We start from the raw sequence: 12,628 nt of genomic DNA, 5'->3' as shown, positions 1-12,628 counted from the left end.
TCCTAAAAATAAAAAAGTAATCTTATTTTCCTTAATTTTATCAGTTTAATCGGTTCCTCAATTCAAGCCTCAACATTGCTTACATTTCCTTAAAAAAATTGGAAAGTGTACCTCTTGCTTTTATTTCTTTACAACAATGAACCACAATTTTACAAGAAAAAAATACACACTATTTTTAATTATCACCTTAATTTTTTTTGATTCTTTTTTGACACTGTCACTCCTCCACCCTGCAGACATTTTGTTTTAAAATACAGATAATGGTCAGTTTAAATAAATTAATCCCTCAATGTTGTTTAATTAGTTTTGTTCCAATGTTATTTTAATTTAAAATTAATCAAATAACACAAAGTTGTTGTTGTAAAACTCACTGAGCAACACTGATGCATGTAATTCTCAATCACTCCTCAAATGTTTTATCATTGAGTCTGCACCGTTCTGCTCTGAAGATCTTTCCTGCAAAACTAAAGATTCCCTAAACGGGTCCAGAGGAAGCTGCTATGGCAAGATGGACATGTTTATGAATTTCTTAGATTTTTTTCTTGAATTTCAATTCTACTTCCTTTAATCCAAATTCGAATTGTAATTCTACATCCTGTTTTTGACATCAATTCAAATTCAAGAAATGGATTGGAATTTAGGAGTCATTCTCAATTCAATTCTGAATTGAGCACAAGCCTGTATACAAGGGCAACCTAATTGTGACAGTAAGAGTGGGGGGAATGTAGTAACAGAGAGTGCACTTTTTTATTTGATATTCTTTTCAACTATTATTATACATGTTTATATTATTTTATATTATGTCCTTTTTTCTATATTTGTATTCATGCTATATTTATGTATAAATGCCATTATGGATGTGCATTGTATTTTTTAATAAAAAGTGAAGGACAAAGTCATATTTCATAATGACACTGTATTTACACAGCGACGTTATTGATAGCAGCCACATTGTGCGTGACCTCGTAATTTCATCACAAGTAATTTTGTCATCAGTGTCTTAATGTTTAGTAGAACAAGACCTTTGCTAGCGGCAGTATTTTTGTTCACGATATACTGATTCACGTCAGAGAACTAAGGGGCGCTATGAGACATAACCGAGCTTTACCTCAGGCATCAGACCTGTCATTGACTTAAAGAACGGAAATTAAGTCTTCGCCTAGAGTGGCTCTCTCTCTCCGCCATCTTGTTTTTGATCTCATTTAACCTTTTGTGCCACACTGAGAAATCTTTTCACTCTGACAGGCAGAGTCACATGCTTTTTTGTTCCCTCTCCATCATCCCAGTGTTATTGCGTTCTGTTGATATGGCTCTTTAGTGCCCGAATGATGTATGTTCTTATTACTTTTTATTAATAAACAGCCCAACAGAGTGTGACGTGAGAGAGAAAGAGAGGTAAATTTGAATATGAATGATACATACAGATGGATCCAATAAATAAAAGCCTGTTTCTAACATGCTAACTAGCAAAAAAGCTTCTTTCTCAAAAACAAATGAGCATTTATTCAGTTGGACACTGTGTTCTTGGTTAAATGGATGCCAGCCTCTTAGACTTTAATTATTCAAAAGCCTCATGGATAAAGGACTTGGATAGTGATCATGAACTACATGCATCTTTGTTGTTGTTGTTCTTTTGAGACCAAAATAAATAATAAAGGTAATGAGTAGGGGAGTATTTACAGTGGTTAAGAGAAAATTAGACGTGTTACTAACTAACATTTATCAAATGTTACTATTACTATTAGCCTATCATGTCCAGTAACAAGCCATTTTCCAACAAGGAGGGATGTAACAAAACATGCTGCTAAATTGTCTTTTTTCCCCTTCCATGTGTAGCATTGTACGTTTTGTTTTAGTGAATTGGTTAGTGTTTAGTTAAATATTTAGTAAGCCCCAATATAGATACAATTTTAGCAGCTTGTAGTGTAGCTAACAGCTTTTATTGTGATTAGCTTTTAGCTTGGCGAGCTACAGCTGTATTAGATTCCCTAAAACATTTTTTATAAATATAGTTTCAGGTCAGGCTAAACTTCTTTGCTGTAAATATCAAGACAGCAAAAACAACAAGCCAGTGTTGTTGTTTTTTTCCTTCTACAAGCCAGTGGTGTAGCTTAACAAATCATGCTATTGAATAGTTAAACATTCTCTTAAACTCACCTTTTTCCTATGTAGCACTGTCTGATTTGTTTTAGTGAATCAGTTCCTTCAAATTGTTTCATTCAGGGTAATAGTTCAAATCACAAGTAACTTGAGTTGGTAATCATATTACTTTAACGCATTACTTTTAAATTGAATTGAAATGCAAGTTGCTTTCTTTTTCAATGTGTTGACTGACAGCTGTTCTGTCCCAATGTTGAGAGAAATCTGGAGTGAGAGCAGAGGTGGTGTGTGCTGTGCGAGCATGATGGTTATTGTGGATGGAATAAGTGTGAACAGGCATTTACTCATCTCACAGTTTCAGTATTACTCAAAATGAATAGAAACAGTGAAACACAGTCTCAGAATATCACACAAACATGTTGTCACATGTCTGTCTGCTTGTTTGGTCTTCCTGTTGTGTTTTGATTCTGTCACATGTTCCTTTGTCTTAGTTTCCCGCCACGTGTTTGTGGCAATAGCAATTGTGAGAGAAAAAAAGTCAGAATTCTCAGATAAAAGGTCGCAATTACTCTTTATATATTTTTTTATTTAGTGGCATAAACGGGCTTCCTTAAATTCACAGGCGTGATTTTGCATTTCTTTCAGTCTGGTGCTTATTTATTTCACTTTTGGTGTGAAAGGGACTTTACTTTGGCCAAAAATAGATTTATTTTTGGAATTAGTTACTTTTATAGGAAGTAACACAATATTGTAACACATTACTTTTAAAAATTACTTTCCCCAACACTGTTCACAGGTCGCTTTTATAGCAAAATGTTTAGATGGCTTCAATATAGATACGTATAGCAGCTTGTAGTTTGTCTAAGTAAAGTTAATATTATTAGCTTTTAGCCTGGCAAGCTAAAGTTGTAGTAGCTTCAACACGGACAAAACATAATTTAAAGGCTGGTTTATACTTCTGCGTCGAACTAGCTACGTCGTAGGCTGTGTGATAGCGTCACATTTCCTCATACGCATTTCCGCTTGCGGAGTATTTAATTATCTGTTCTTCAATATTTAACAACTCAAGATGCTACAAGACTATTTGCCGCCATCACTGCTGCTTCTTCTTTGGATTTTGACTTGATACTTGCTTGTGGACACTTTCTAGTAGTCTGCTTGTGTAACTGCACATTGAAGTGGATAACAACGCAGAAGTATAAATGAAAACCCACGCGTAGCCTACGGCGTAGGTGTAACACAGATGACTCAATCAGCCTTAAGACTGTCGGTCAGGCTGAAGATCTTAATTGATTTACCTATTGTTTTTTTTGTTGCATTTTTTTTGCAATGCATCCATTATTATAGATTAAGAGAGAATACATCAGTGTGTTACCTGTTTGATTTAAACATATAGAATTTTGTTTGTTATTCTACAGAGGCCAACTGTCGGACTGCCGTCACAAAAGGCTACATCGCAGATCTCCTGAAGGTGTACGAAGACTGGCACAACAATGACACCAACCTTAAAAACATTCCTATCCGTAGAGCCCTATTGCATTGCCTGCGCCGTGCCGCCAAATCAGCTGTGGGCAGAGATGCCATGGTCGCCGAAGGTGGCATAAGTCTGCTCTTCCAGACCACTCAGGTGATATTTCAGCCCACTATTTGGTCTCAAAGTCCTTGTTACATCTCATATTATGATATTTTTTGTGTGGTTGAACTTTTTTAGGTTTTTATCCGTAATAACATTTTTCTGTTCATAATGCTTTAATCATTTGCCTTTAAATCACACAGATTTTTATCGACCTTGCTAAGTAAACCAGCCCCAGTTGTTAGCAGATGCTCTAAGTGTCTGTTAATGTGCTATAAAGAAGCTATTTTTTTTCTCAAAGGAAATGTAGCGCCTTGAAGTATTTCTAACTGATTACGTTTCATATGAAGACCTGCTTGACCATGAAAGGCCTTGAATCTCTGGTGGAACCAGCGATCCAGCTGATGAGAAAGTGCAATCCCAAAGTCCCTCTTCCACTGACCTCAGATAAGAGTGCCTACAGCTTTCCTCTTCCTGGGAGGCCTGTCGATGACTGGGATGCTGATTTAGGACTTTACGGTAAGGTTTATGTTCCCTGGGTTTTTTAAGCCAGCTTCTTTATTACACTGCCAAACACCCAACAGTTACTATTATTCTCCTCACACAGTCTGTCCGTTAGGGACACAGAGTCTGTCCCACTAGAGATATTTAGCCTTTACACACTGCCTTTGGCTGTTAGTGCCTGACAAAGTCCTTATCGGCCAGGCCAAATTTCCCCGTTATCACATAGGCGCTGGGCATTTAATGAGTCTAGAAAATTCTATCAGTGTCAACACAATATATTCCATTTTTCCTCTAGTAGACTTCAATAGTAAGAGTAGTATAATATATATGTGTATGTGAGTTGAGAAAGTTTGAAAGTGTTTACAGCCATACCTCTCATTGGTTCCTCCCAAGCAACACCGTTTTTCATAACTTGCACACAACAGATATGTAAACCAGACAAAAAAACAAAAGACTGAACAATTTTTATTTAAATTAAATTGAAGGACCCACTTTATATTAGGTGACCTTAAATACTATGCTATGTTTGTGCGGTTCATTTGAATAAGTGTGAACACTGCCATCCAAATCCTGGCGTTCACCAAACAAGAGGATAGAGGCCACTGAAAAGATGGAGCTCGGTCCACTTCCAAACGAACTCTGGTGCGGTTCGAATGAAATATGAATCCAACACGGACCAAAGGAATGTAAACGAACCAAAAACAGGAAGAGGAGACCCTAAAAAGGACAGAATGCTCAAGCATACTTGGTTTTTTTTCGTCATAGTTGTTATTATTTATTATAGTTGTGCTACGTACACACAACAAGCACATTTATACCAGCATAGAGTATTGTTTTGAATGTTCAGTAAGTTCCGTCTCAAAATTAGGTTCAGTATCTAGGTTCAGTGTTAAAAATGCCAATCTGAACGCGGACCAGGACCCCAAATGTTTTTGTTAGTTTTTTGGTTTGGTTCGAACCAATCAAACAGAACTACAATTGTGAACACACCCAAGGTTGCACTGTCAAAATTGCATTGTTGCGATAAAAAATAAAAATAAAAACACTGGTAAGTTGCATCGGTATATACATTTTATTATTACATTCAAATTATGTAAAATACCAACAAGTTAGTGATGTCACATCGATTAATTGCGATTAATCGCATCCACACATTTTTTTTTACATAATGTGTGTATACTGTGTAGAATTTTTATGTGTATATAAATACAGACTCATTCATGTACATATTTATGAAATATTTGCATGTATATACTATGTGTATATACATATATGTGTGTATTTATATATATATATATATATATATATATATATATATATATATATATAATTATACACAGTACACACGCATACATTATGTAAACACAATCATATATTTTTTGATCATGATTAATCGATTTGACAGCACTACAATAAATAAAATGAAACATTTACAAACATTATAAACACTAATAAATTTAATGGTAATCAGAAAAGAACAAGAAGGAAAAATATGAAACAAAGTGTTAAACAGACAAATTATTATGGAAATCATTATAAACAACATTGTTAACTAATTATAAACTAAAATGCATGCTTATTTACTTCTTATTTGGCACAAATCCAAATGTGTGCTAATACAATAGTGATACAATTATTAAAATATTATTGTATTACTTATATAATAATCATTTATAAAACTAGTAATTCATGAAATTTCATAGGCAAACAAGCTCCCTGAAACAGTGAAAGTTGTGGTCATTCAGACCTTTGCTGTGAAGACTGGGCTTTGTGAAAGCCAGGCAACGAGGAATAATTTGATCTAAAACCAGATTCAGAGGAAATTGGCTAAAATGCATTTTTCTAACTCTCTTATGCTGTACGGCAGTATTGCGCATAAATTAACTACAGTGCAACCCTCTTTTGGCAGACGTGTTTCTTTTTGACTAGGTCATGTTATGCAAATGTTCTCTTTGAACAAGGTCAGAACCTGAGCAGCCTTAAACAGAGTGAAGGAAAACAAGAAACGGAAGATATGCTTGGCCAGAGACCAACAGATTGCTCTTCATTGACCCACAATACTCTATACACACTTGTTTTGCAGGGAGCTCTGAGGTGGTTGCCCAGGCAACCCTGCCCAATGACACCGTGGGTGCTCGTCTCACTACAGCACAGTGAAGCGTGTTAGTTTTTTATATGTACGTAACACACATCTCCACCACATGTATCAATGCGCTAATACTCTTTTTCACTGCCCAAGAGTCTGGAATACTGTTGTTCAACCACACTCGCTTTTCATACATAACAACCTTATAGATCCAGACACCTCACAAGAGTTTTTCTGCTTGGCCGTTCTCACTAATGAGTTTCCCATTGCTTTTATCTTGAGCAAGGGAGCCGGAGAGCTGGGAAGGCCGATATCAGACGGAACTAAAAGATTATCTGTTTATCGTAATGAATAGTGTGGTTAACTTTTTATACCCACCGGGATGATATGTGTTGATGCCCCTATCTGGTTTGAGATAACACTGCAACCCACCCCACTTACTAATCAAGGAGTTTCTGCAGGTTATTCCGCACCGTTTACATGCTAACCGCTAACGCTAGCACGTTGCTGACGACAAGCACTTCTAAACGGAAAGATACATGAGCGACCCATAACGCTGAACCTATTTGCTGTTCAATCTGGCCAGGCAGATAAGATGAGGTTCACCTCCGAGACGATTGGACTGTAGCTGTAGTACTTCCTTGTTACCCTGTCTTATTAGCTTTTAGCTGTGAAAATCGAAGAAAAACACCCTTAGGTGATGTAAGAGATTATGACAGTGGTTTAGTGTCATTAATCTATTTATATACCTGTTTTAAAACCCTGTTGAAAAAAAACAGCCTAGCCTAAGGTGTTTTTTTTTGGTCTTAGCTGGCCATCAAGCTTATCAGGCTAGCCAATTTTGATGGTTTTAGAGGGGTTTGGGGAGCTTGGTGATCAGTTAAATACAAAGTTATAGCAAGGCTAAGCCAAGACTTTTTTAACACTAAATATTTAACACTGTTCTATTACTTTGCAAGACCTTAACGCGATTTTGACATTTTAGCAATGCTGCCATTAACATTATTAGCTCTCATAAACTAGGTTATATTAATTCACAACCTCCCTCTAAAATATATGACTCATCAAAATGTATCACACAGCCAATTTACTCTTCATCCACACCAAATCAAATACCTTGAACACACTTTTTTTTTTAATGTAACCAGTCATTTAGTTTAGCAGAAGCTGTTATAAAATTATAGTGATTTTAGAGTTATGTTTTGATTTGCTGTCATTACATCAGAAAGCCTGTGAAGTGAACTCAGTAGAGGTTCATTTTATCACTAGAAGTTATTTAAAAGATATCTATGTGTATGCATGCGTGTGTTTATGTATGAATGTATGTATGTATGTATGTGTATATATATATATATATATATATATATATATATATATATATATATATATATATATATCCGCTAAACCGGAAAAATGTCCTCAGGTAATACGGATCCTGTCCGAATAGAGCTGCTGTAAATATGTACGTAAATATGGCAAACTGTAGCAAACCGCAAGTGTTTTCTGTTTACCATTTAGATAAAAATAGAAACAAAAAAAAGGTCGAAAGCACTTGTCAGAGACGCAAAATTTATTTTAGCTTTAGAATTTAAGGTGTCATGAACTGGCTCTTTTTATATTTGTATATTTGTATTAAAAACATAATGAATAAGTAATAGGCTATTTTATACCCTGGTTTTGAGCATCTCTCCTGGAACTCTCGGTTTTTATGGGCGTGTGCCGCACTGAAGACTTGGAAGTAAATCCCCACAGCTAGGATTAGATAAGCTTTGCATATTAAAGATTATTAAAGACTATTATTACCTATCCCTACAGTAAATACATGTAGTTACTTTAGTTAATAGTAGCTCAGTATATATATATATATATATATATATATATATATATATATATATATATATATATACACATATATATATATATATATATATATATATATATATATATATATATATATATATATATATATATATATATATATATATATATATATATATATATATATATATACATATATACATACTGCGGCACGCCCATAAAAACCGAGAGTTCCAGGAGAGATGCTCAAAACCAGGGTATAAAATAGCCTATTACTTATTCATTTTGTTTTTAATACAAATATACAAATATAAAAAGAGCCAGTTCATGACACCTTAAATTCTAAAGCTAAAATAAATTTTGCGTCTCTGACAAGTGCTTTCGACCTTTTTTTTGTTTCTATTTTTATCTAAATGGTAAACAGAAAACACTTGCGGTTTGCTACAGTTTGCCATATTTACGTACATATTTACAGCAGGTCTATTCGGACAGGATCAGTATTACCAGAGGACATTTTTCCGGTTCTGGTAATAATTGCTTTTCCCCACCTCTAGTCTCCATGCTAAACTAATTCTGTTCCGATTTGGGCTTCTGCATGTAAATGTACATCACACACATATATATTGTTTTATATATATATATATATATATATATATATATATATATATATATATATATATATATATATATATATATATATATATATATATATATATATCTATCAACCGAATTATACTTTGAAACTCTTCTTGTTTGATTATTGTCTGTTCTGTCGGGTATAGCACAACATACTCCACCAGAGTGTGTGGCAGATGTCTTTTATGTGAATGTATCAGAGGCTGAGAGAGCTCATGTTTGAGGACTCTGGGCAGGTCCTGTTTGATCCTACAGATGAACTGCCATATTTTGCTCATCTTGACATTTACGCCTTAGTCTCACGCGTTGTTTATCTTTCTTTCTTCCTTATTGAAAGATGGCAGTTTAGAAGATGACAGTGACGAAGACACGGAGAACGAGGAGCCAGACAACAGGGACTACGTGAGTGTTTTGAGATTTGTTCTTGAGGAAGACGTGAGCAGCACCTTCAACACATGCACGCACACATCGCGGTCTGTGCGATCCTGCGTCGTAATTTTGACAGAGCGAACGATGTGCGGTAAATTCCACTGATTCATTCTCCCTCTTAAAATGTGATTGAAGAGCAGGTTCCGTGTTTGACAGGAGCCTGACACAAGCGGCTTCCTGTTCTCACATAACTTCAATAATAGGGCCCCTGATTCAGCCATAAATCAATGACTTCACAATCCTATCCCTGCTGAGACGGCACCACCAAACCAAAGTGCTTTCAACCTCTTCTGTGCTACACGCTCTCTTCAAATATTGTTAATGCATTTCTTTATTTCAGTGTCTGCGCTTCATCCACTTGCCATGACTAAGATGCCGCATGGTGCTCTGTAGCGTGATTCATGCTCTAAGAATTAGGTTTGGACATTTACAGGGAAATAGTACCTATGTTGGTTAGCTGCGAACCTTTACCATATAAGTCCTCTTATGTATTTTTTTAAATCTTAGTTTTATTTGGAGCTGATCCAAAGTTTATTCTTTTTGACAGTCACTAAAGAATTTGGATCGAAACTTTCTGTGAGACGCCCTCCAAAGATGCTACTTTTCTAGTATGCTGTAGCACAAATGGCAGTATTTGGATCTTGGTTAATAATAAAAAGAGAGATTAATCAAATAAAACCTGATATTATTCTAATATTTAAAGGCAATTTTCAATTTCAATGTGTTCAATTTCATGTGAATCTGCAGCAGATAAATGCCATGCAAAATAAATAAATTAGTAAATAAAATATTATATAAAAAATTAATTATATTAAAATACTTAATCTTAATTTTAACCTTTAAATTAAATATTTTAGATTTTCTTTGAGCCAAAATAATTTAATACTCTGTCTGTGTCACAGTGTGTTTTGTTTTGTTTCATGTTCTTATCATAGACATAATATACGTAGACGCCTCATGACGTGCTGGAGCGTGATCCAGCGTCGCCGCCATATTGGTTGGTCTCTTCACTCAACGCTAACATTCAGAGTCAATCGGAGTCAACGGAGAGCGAGCAATTATGCCCGTATTTTGTGCAGCTTACGGTTGCAATAACGCAATATTGATACCAGATCGCATGGGATTACATTTCACAAGTAAGATTGAACAATAATTTAGGTTATTTTACAATTTATACATCATTTATCATTTCATGCTTGTGTCATTTGTGGTGTCTGTATTTCACAAAGTAAGGCTGCACCACATCGCAAAATTAACTACCCTGGAGATACAGAGTGCAAGCATACGCAAGAAGCTGTGCAAAACAGTTCTTTTTAAAGGATTTTAGCTCCCCAGTCCCAGTTGCAAGCCTGACAAGGTAATGTAAGATGCTGGAATGACCTGGAATTATAACGTTTATTTTAGACCTTTAAAAATAATAATTCTGAGCTGGTACAGTATATATGGGAGCTTGTATGTATATGTGTTACAGAAGGTGTGTGTGTGTGAGAGAGAAATAAATTCAAGTGAAAAATCAAACTTGTTTCTTTATTAAAATATACAATTCATTCATTTATACATTTATCAATATGCCATTGTGTGTGTGTGAGAGAGAGAGAAATAAATTCAAATTAACAATCAAACTTGTTTCTTTATTAAAATATAAAATTCATTCATTTATACATTTATCAATATGTCATAGTCTACCATATGTCTTAGTTAAAGCTCGTACCAAGTCTTTCTACATGAAAGCAGAACTGTTCAATGTGTGACAGCGTCCTGTATCATAACTAAGTCTCTGCAGTTTGTAACAAACCAAACCGTGTGAAAATCCGGTAAAAACTCGGGGAGTTATGATCATTGTAGTTAAGAATACATCTTCCTCAGTAGAAATAAATGCTGGGGGCGGCGCATTGGGGACCCATCCAAGATGGCGCCGCGCTGATATGTCCGCTCTAATAAGCAGCGTAAGTCTATGAGGTGTCTATGTATAGTATGTCTATGGTTCTTATTCTGTCATGTTCAGTGTCATTGGCTGCGTCCGAAAACCTAGGCTGCTGACTCGTTGCCTCGCTGCCTTATCAGGCAATGACTTGTAAGGCAGCGCTATGTGCATGAAGGCACCTCACGAAACTGATTTCGGATAGACTTAAGGCAGTGTAACGGTTTAATGATCGACAGCAAAAAATAGAGAGAGCTTGGTGAGAACTAAACACATTTAATTAGTACATTAGTCATTTCTTGCTGGAAATTACATCAGAAGTGGAAAATATTCGTTAAAAACACATTTACACACAAACTGACCAGCAAACGCAACTTTCGGACGCCTTCTTATTTTTCAAGCTCAACTGTCACTGAATGGAAAGCACAGGATTGTGGGATACCAAAGGCAGTGAAGGATACATGAATGCTGACTTCAAAAATCGATCAGATGAAGATATCTCAGGAGACAGGAAGTGAAGCAAACATTAGATTCGGACATTGCTTGATGCCTTCCTGCCTTTAAATGTGTCCTCCAAAGGCAGCATTTTCCAAGTTTCGGACGCAACCATTGTTTCCTAGTTGTCCTGTGATTCCCATGCCCTCATGTGATCTTTTGTCATGTTCTGTCATTGGTTAATTGTTTGATCATCGTTCACAGGTGTCTCTTGTATAGTCATTAGTCCTTGTGTATTTAACCCCCTCATGTTTGCCATGTGTCTTTATCTAGTATTGTCTTTGTAACCACTGTTTGGTGAGTCCATGTCTAGTCAAGGCTTATGGTCAAGTTGTGTTCATGGTCAACTAAGTTTTCTTTTGTTTAATTTCTGTTTGGTATTTGAATATGCATTGTAAATAAACTGAACTTGGGTTCTGCAACTTGCCTTCAGTGGACTGGTTACACTGTGATTAAAATCCGGATATATTAATTTAAAATAATTAGATTTAGAACTTTGCCACATATTTAAATTGTTAAACTTTGTCCACTTATGCTTATTTTTCTAATTCCAATTTGTCCTAATAATGCAAATAACATAAGAATGTTAAGGGGGTTAGAAGGGTCAATTATTATCTTTTAAGTAACTTAAATTTGTCAGAACTAGTGCTATCAGTCAATTAAAAATTAGTCAACTAATTAATCACACATTTTTGTGTAACTAAAGTAACTTTTTGCGCTCTAGCGGTTAATAAACAGAACTGTGTGTGTCTTGTGCAAGGACATTGCAGCCGGAGCTACTTCTCTCTGTTTACGTGTATAGCGAGTCACGCAGAGACTGTGCTCATCCGCAGCGGTTCCCACCTGACGGTCTGAAATCGTTCCAATATAAAAGCTTATTATAAGTGTACCATAATGATTCGGGGTAAGACAAAAACACGGTTTGGAAAATGGCTTCAGGTTATACAATTTTTCATTACATAATCTCTTATGTCATTTTTGTAAATCATGAACACAAAAAAAGCTTTGGACAGCAGCTTTAATTGAGATTCTCACTTAATGTGTTAGTTTGTTAGTTTTTTTCTCA

General features: G+C 35.4%; 1 protein-coding gene across 3 annotated transcripts in view; it reads left to right on the top strand.

The window, feature by feature from the left end:
• The window catches only part of LOC137065088 (cytosolic carboxypeptidase 4), a 217,664-nt gene that overhangs the window by 76,590 nt on the left and 128,446 nt on the right, over window positions 1-12,628 (top strand). For all 3 annotated transcript variants that reach the window (XM_067436651.1, XM_067436653.1, XM_067436652.1), the window contains exons 8-10: window positions 3,519-3,727; window positions 4,024-4,192; window positions 9,055-9,119. In XM_067436651.1, the coding sequence (XP_067292752.1) occupies window positions 3,519-3,727; window positions 4,024-4,192; window positions 9,055-9,119 (443 nt within the window). The remainder of the gene's footprint in view (window positions 1-3,518; window positions 3,728-4,023; window positions 4,193-9,054; window positions 9,120-12,628) is intronic.

The sequence above is a fragment of the Pseudorasbora parva genome, chromosome 25, assembly GCF_024679245.1.
Source record: "Pseudorasbora parva isolate DD20220531a chromosome 25, ASM2467924v1, whole genome shotgun sequence".
NCBI classification, from domain to species: domain Eukaryota; kingdom Metazoa; phylum Chordata; class Actinopteri; order Cypriniformes; family Gobionidae; genus Pseudorasbora; species Pseudorasbora parva.
The sequence above is the reverse complement of the archived record's forward strand: the minus strand, read 5'-3'. Positions and strand labels throughout refer to the sequence as shown.